We start from the raw sequence: 7,506 nt of genomic DNA on the forward strand, positions 1-7,506 counted from the left end.
ATGCAGTTGTCTATTTAACCCCCTGTGAGGTTTACTAATGACTATTGTATTTATAATCTCTGTTCAAGATTCTTCTACCTCTGCCGAGAGAAAACAAGTTTAATGACCTTCTAGACATTACTGACTACTGTATTTATGACTTCTTACGTGCTTTCAGAAGCACAGACACCTCTCCATGTAGCTCACTACTGCTGTTGTAAATTTAAGCACCTTATACTCATTCTACCTTTTCTAGCAGGTATTTTGCTTCATTAATGGAATCACCCTCGTGAATCTTCTTTGCACCACTTCTAGCCCTCTTGCATTTTTTTCCATAAGTGGCCAAGTGCATCAATTTAGCAAAGCTTTACGATGCATGGGAACTATTGCTTAATAGTCCGGCCCTACCTAAGCACTCTGTATCTGATTGGCATTTTCCTCCCACTGAGAGAACTGGTGACTTGGACCAGCGGGAGCACGATGGAAGAAACCATTCCATTCATCTCTTTTGCCAGTCCAGTTTTATCCAATGCTTGTAGTCAGTGCTCAGACATCAAACAAACTGCTCTGCAAATCCCGCGATTAAAACCTGATACAAACAGGCGAGAAAAACCCAGAAACATCATTGCAAATATAGAAATTTATCTGTACATAACTGCAGGGAGGAGGTGTTTTTACTGGTAAATATTACTGTACAATGCAGGGTGTGAGCAGCGTGTGAGCTACAATGACACAGTACAGTCCAGTCACAGTGTGCACTGTACAACGATCAATGCCCCATGTACACCACAGTGAGTCACAGTCACAGGATAGAGTCATGCGATAAATAATATCTGATATTCCAAGGCTTCTGGGTGTATATATATTTATATGTTATGTGTGTTCATTAAAAAAGAAATTATTTCTACAGTTTGAAAGATTTTGGTGCACAGACTTGTGATAGAGGATGAAGTTCTTATGAACAGGTGAACTGATCAGGTTAAAAACAGCAGTTATAAAGTTTTTTTTGGGGGGAGAGGGCTTTTGGTCCAGTTTTAGTCTCAATACGTCAGACTCAAGATTTGTACTGGTTTGAGACGCCTTTCCAGTAATCGAGGATATCGTGCAAGTCTTCATCCTTGGCGAACTGCACCTTCTTCCTCAGGGCATGGCCCGCTGCGATGTACTCCTCCTGCCCCTCTTTGTGCCTCTTCTTGTGCAATCTGAACCGCTCCCAGATGCCCAGGGTTGGCTTGCTGCTGTACTCGGGGCTGGAGGTGTAGCTGAGGTTGTGGTACTGAGGCGACAGCTGGGAGTAAGCCACGTCCCTGCGGCTGCGGCCAAGGGGCTCCAAGATGAAGGTCTTACTGCGGCTGCTCGCTCCCTCGGGAGCTTGCTGCTCACACTGCCGCCGTCCCGGGTATGAGTGCCGGTGCTCGCTGCGCGGCTGTGCCCTGGGAAGGGCTCCCGGACTGTTGGACATCTCGGGGGATGCTTTCTCTATGTAATGTGCTTCAGATCTGCAGGAATGACTTGGTGCCGATGCCTCAGAGCGGAACGACCTGGGACTTCGTGTGGAACCGCTGGAGGAACTACTGGGGCGTTTGGGAACAACCTCCACACTGCTGTGTCTTTGTATTGGGTGGTAGCTCTCTTTGGAAGCAGGTGACAAGAGCCCGGCCTTGCTCTGCATTTGCTCTGTCATCATCAACACCTGAGGCTCCGTAGGAACCACTGCTCCTGCTTTGCCCCCTTGGAAAGAGCTGGTCTCTGACTTCAGGGCGTCAATACAGTTGTTAATGATCTGGTTGACCTTGTCCACTTCTTTGGTGATGGTTGAGATCTCTGCCGCTGAACTACGTGCCTGGCCACCCCCGTTGCTTGCGGGCTCCCCTGTCCTCACCTCGATGTAGTTCCCCTTGGTAGTCTTGGGTGTGTCACTCAGCTCCTGCGGCTTGTGGGACTCTGGGTCTCCCGGTGAGGGCATAAAAGGTGCCCTGGGAGCAACGTCACGGGGCGACATGGGCTTTTGTGCCAACTGGGTGATGGTGCTGGCTTCCATCTCAGCTCCATACTTCAGCTCAATGATGGCCTTTGCCATCCCGCCTGCCTTCTTGTGCCTCTCCTCCTGTTGCCTCTTCTTGCGTAGGCAATAGTACACAAACCCCAGCACTATAACCATGCCAAAGAGGCAACCAAGAATGGTCATGATGTAGTGGGTGGCGGTCGATGATGGGGGAATAGTACCCCTTGTCCTATCGCTTCCAGTAAAGAAGGTGACACAAGTTTGGTTATACCTTAAGGCATTGCGAATGGATGCCACACAATAGGTGTAGGCGGTGTGGGGCTGCAGTCGGTCCAACTTAATAACTTCATGCTCTGTCTGTAACTTTTTGATGTCTGCATAGAAGCTGTTATTGTACTGCACCAAGATGTACATCTTGCTGAAGGGCCGGGGTATCTGGATCATCAAGGTGGCAGAGGTATAGGTGACCTTTTCCACCCTGATCACCGGCGCTTGTGTCTCATGGGTTGGGGAGTGGAAAGCTATCATTGGAGTGGCATCATCACCTGAGGGGCAATCCTCGCCTCCACAGGGGCTCTCAGAAGTGGTGGTGCTGGGGGGAGCCCGTGTTGGTATGAACTTGGGGTCTAGGGTGTAGATGTCGCCGCAGGACGAGACTAGCAAACTGTAGGCACTCTGGGTCTGGCTCTGGCTCAGCAAGGCTTGGCCAGAATAAAGGGTTGGGGACTCACATTGCATGCGGTCATAGTTCCTAGTGGTGTTGTTGAACTGCACCAGCCACTTGAGGAAGCCCAGCAGTTGGCAGGAACAGTCGAACGGGTTGCCGTAGAGTTCGCAAGTCGAGAGTTTGCTAAGTCCCAGGAAGGTGGAACTTTCCAGTGACTGCAGCCGATTCATGGACAAGTCGATGTTCATCACGTTTGGGCACTCCCAGAAGGAATTAGGACTCACCACCTCTATGAGGTTGGCCTGGAGATACAGGTACTCCAGCCTGCCGAGACCCCGCAGGATCCCCTCGGTGATGTTCCTGAGCTTGTTGAACCCCAGCTGTAGGACGCGCAGGTTGTACTGTGCAGAAAAGGCTCCATCCTCAATGTAGGAAATCTCATTTTTGGTCAAATTGAGTTCGGTCAGGTTGCCAAACCTATTGAGCGAGGAGTACTGGACGCTTCTGATCTTGTTCTCGTTCAGGCGGAGGTCGACAATGGTGCTGTTGATGTGCTGAGGAATAGATTCGTAAGGAGGTTGGTTCTGGCTGCAGATTGCTAACCAGACAAATCCTTTTTCTCCTTCAATGAGCCAGCAGTCACCAGAAACACCAACAGCATTCATCAACGAGGCAAGGCAGATCCAGAGACCAAGGCTGTGTAGAGCCATCCCCTAATGCTCCAGGGGTTTGTGGACAAGGACTTTTGAGAGCACCAAATGCTAGACTAGTTGAGATATTCTGCAGGGCTCAAATCTAATCATTTTTGTCTGAAATGCTAGTTATTGAATTGAGATGGAGTTTTATTTTCCTTGCTTGTACATTTCATGTCAATTTCCTGGTCCCGTTTGTCTCTGCACAAAGTTCTCTTTGAATTCCTTTGTAGACTCTGCCCCATTCGCATACATTCCTTGAGATAGTTTCAACAGCTTGTCCAGGTTATCCTGAGAAAGGGGAAGAAAAGACATTTTAAGCAGGCTGATCTGAGGTCATGTTTGATCAAAAATTATTTCTTATTTTTATTAGTTGGCCCCAGTTTAATTGGGCCTTTTTAAAACTGAAATACCACAGGATTTATTTTGCTTTGGTTTTATTGCTTGATATTCTTTGTGGGTTTAAATACCTTGAAATTGTGGAATCCTGTCGAGTCCAGCAAGATTTCCACAACTCTGCGCCTCTTGAAAACCAGGAGATAGGAGGTGTAGTTTTGGACAGCTGCTATTCTACTAGGATTTTCCAACTTTTCCATGAGAATTTATCATTAGAGGGAAGATTCAATATTGGGATCAGAAGTGCAGTTCTCTTTCTTTGACGAAGGAATGGCAATATTCAAATGTCATCCTGCAAGGTTTTAAAGGACTTGCTACTATTTGTCTGACTTGGAAAAAAGATCTTATCTCTCCAGATGGTTCAATGGATAAGTGCATGACGTAGTGTGATAAAGACTGAACAGTCACAGGTTCCAATCCCGAGCTGCACTGTGTTAGCTGCTTTTAATTAACGTGCACATCCTTAGGCTCAGAGGGAGGAAAATCAATTAGTTGTGATAGTTCTTATTATCCCTTTTTGCCAGGTATGCAAGGTGGATGGAAGGACCTTGCTTGTGTCTCATGTCTTCTAAGAGCTGAGTGTTAATAACAGACGAATAGGTGAAATATTATACCTGTGCAAACATATCCCAGCAATACTGTACACCATCAGGGTAAGATCTAGATGGACGTTCCCAGTGCAATTCTGAGGGGAGCGTTGGACTTTCAGAGATACAACCTCTGGCATGAAACATGAAACCTGCTCTCTCAGAGGAAGCTGAGCAGGGTCCCTTCCCCACTGCCCTGTCAATATGTACTCCTCAGCCAAAACCTGATCATTATATCATTGGCGCTTGTGAAAACTTTCTGCGCACAGAGTGACTGGAATTCACAAAGATGGAAGATCTCCTGCAGAGATTCACGCTTCCTCTTTCATCAAGGTGAATCAAAGCTGCTACCTGCAGTCAATTGTGGTAATTCTGGCTGCAGTGTTAATTCACCTTTGAAATCCTACTTCTTCAGGATTTTATGCAAGGCCACAGAATGCCTAAGGCAGGAAATGCCCACATGTGGCCAGCTTAAAGGAGAAGACATTGCATGGGCTGGAACCACTGATGTCCCAAGTGTTCCATGCAATCAACTTCCCCAACAATTGAACTCAATTACTTCCCATTGACACGTAATGTCATTGCCATATTTGTCAGCATTTTGGGGTCCAACTTGACCAGGAATTCAACTAAATTGGCCACACAAATACTGTGGCCTTCAGAGCAAGTCAGAGGCTTGGTATCCCATAGTGAATAACTCATCTCCTGACCCATCCAAAACCTTTCTTGCCATCTACAAGACACACCAAGAATATGATGCAATTCTCTCCACTTGCCCTTTTTGAAAGCTCTGACAAATATGCCAGAGATACGGCATTATCCAGGACTAAGCACTGGTACAAGGTCCTCTTACCTGAACCTTAACAAGACTACAACAACATCTCTCAAATAAAATCTTCACCTTCGAGAAGGATAAGGACAGCAGAACCAGGAACACCGATATCCCTGACAGGTTTGTCCTTTACAACCACCTACATGTTCCTCTCCTAGTCACACCAATTCTTCCTTCATCACTGCTCAGGCTAAGCCCCCTGCACAGTTGACAAAGATCCTGCCTGTTAAACCCTTCATGCATGTTTGATGTTTCACCACACCTTACTTGACCGCTCTGGGAACATAGAGAGTTTTGTAAGAGATGTAGTCACCTTTGCTGAGGTTATTCTCAACCAGCTATGTAGTACAGGACACTGTGGACTGTTGTCAGGGACACACAGTGAAACAAATATCAAGTGCTGATGCAAGAGGACTACTCTGATGAAAGACACTCTCTAGTGTGTCCAAAGCTTGTTGGAATCATTGCAAGGAAATGTTCATGGTAACTACAACAGATTGGCAGGTTCTAATGGACCGTAACTGGTTTACAGAAGATTAGGTGGATAATCCCAGGGCCTGACAAGGTATCCACTACTGGGAGGCCAATGTACAGATATTTCAAATATCTGTAACAATGTGTGAAGTGATGGAGGGACTAGAGGACAGTTATTCAAGAAATGCTCTAAGAAACTGAAAGATCATTAATAGGTAAATTATAGAAAAGTATACTTAAAGGACAGGCTATATAAGTATTTGGATAGACAAGGCCTGATTAGGGATAGTCAACATAGCAGGTAAAGTCTAACCAATTGTATATAGTTATTTTTCAGTAGGTTACCAGGAAGGTTGATGAAGGAAAGGAAATAAACATTGTCTATGTCAACATCAGCAAGGCCTTTGATAAAATCCCATATGGGAGGCTAGTCCTGTAGATTCAGTTGCTTGATATTCAGGTTGAAGTAGTAAATTGGATTCAACATTGGCTTTGTGGGAGAAGGCAGAAGGGGTAGCAGATGGCAGACTCTCTGACTGGGGGCGTGTGACTAGTGGCGTGCCACAGGGATCGGTGCTGCTTGTCATCTATATTAATGATTTGGGTGATAATGTGGTAAACGGAATCAGCAAATTTGCGATTAACACCAAGATTGAGTGTGTAGTTGACAGCAAGGAAGACTATCAAAGCTTGTAGTGGGATTTGACGAACTGTAAAAATGGGCGGTAAAATGGCAGGTGGAATTTAATGCAGAGGTGTTGTACCTTGGCAGGACAAACCAGGGTAAGTCTTACACAGTGAACTGTATGGCATTGAAGAGTGCAGTTGAACAAAGGAATCTGGGAATACAGATCCATAATTCCTTGAACACGGTGTTACAGGTTGATAGGGTGGTTAAGAAAACTTTTGGAACATTGACCTGTCAGAGTACTGAGTACAGGAGTTGAAGTTATATAAGATGTTGGTAGAGCCTAATTTAGAGAACTGTGTATAGTTCCGGTCAGCTACTTACAGGAAAGTTACCAATAAGATTGAAAGAGTTCATTGAAAATTTACAAACATGATGACGGAAGGTGAAGACCTAAGTTAAAGGGAAAGGTTGAATTGGTTAAGATTTTACCCTCTGGAACATAGGAGAATAAGATTTGATAGAGAAACACAAAATCATGAGGAGTATAGATACAGTAAATGCAAGCAAGCTTTTTCCACTGAGGTTGGGTGTGACTAGAACAAGAAGTCATAGGTTAAGGGTGAAAGGTAAGATATTTAAGGGGAACCGGAGGGGAAACTTCTTCACTCAGAGGGTGGTATGAGTGTGGAATGAGCTGCCAGCAGAGGAGGTGGATGTGGGTTTAATTTCAACATTTAAGAGAAGTTTGGATAAGTACATGGATGGGAGGGTTATGGAGAACTATGGTCCTTGTTTAGGATGACAGGATTAAGCAGAAGTTCTGCACAGACTAGATGCACCAAAAAGCCTGTTTCTGTACTGTAAGTGCTCTACGACTCTGTGTGAGAGATACATGCTGAAGCCTGGTACAGCTCCTCAGAGTCCTCATGGGAAAGGACAAAATTTCAGTCTCTCTCCTCACTGGGTCGGAACTCAGCTAAGGTGCTGGAACCTGTGTAAAGCTCCATGAACTGGTTGCTCAGGGAGTGTTTGTGGAGGAAAACTGATGTCATGCTGATGTAATGATGGATGACATGGCTTGCACCCCCAATGTCATCTGGAATGGAATGTATTACAATACATTAGCAACTTGTATGAGTAATGTCCCAACCAAGCAGCACCAAAAAATTGACCTACCACAAGGATAGTGGTCAAGAAAATGCCTTATGACAGCCTTCTTAATGGCTACTAAGAATGCGCTGCA

The 7,506-nt window shown here is 45.5% G+C and overlaps 1 protein-coding gene across 1 annotated transcript; it reads right to left on the minus strand.

Annotated features, from left to right (window-relative positions):
- Positions 1–677: 677 nt before the first annotated feature.
- Positions 678–3,535, minus strand: LOC132388311 (protein ELFN1-like). The gene has a single exon (XM_059960651.1). The coding sequence runs from the start codon at positions 3,359–3,361 to the stop codon at positions 1,034–1,036; it is 2,328 nt and encodes a 775-aa protein (XP_059816634.1). The 5' UTR covers positions 3,362–3,535; the 3' UTR covers positions 678–1,033.
- Between the last annotated feature and the right edge of the window lie 3,971 nt (positions 3,536–7,506).

Source organism: Hypanus sabinus, unplaced genomic scaffold (assembly GCF_030144855.1).
Source record: "Hypanus sabinus isolate sHypSab1 unplaced genomic scaffold, sHypSab1.hap1 scaffold_2954, whole genome shotgun sequence".
In the NCBI taxonomy this organism is placed as follows: Eukaryota; Metazoa; Chordata; class Chondrichthyes; order Myliobatiformes; family Dasyatidae; genus Hypanus; species Hypanus sabinus.

What these genes read in the sequence shown, in the direction of transcription:
- LOC132388311 (XM_059960651.1), bottom strand. Translation starts at nt 3,361, where the DNA reads ATGGCTCTACACAGCCTTGGTCTCTGGATCTGCCTTGCCTCGTTGATG.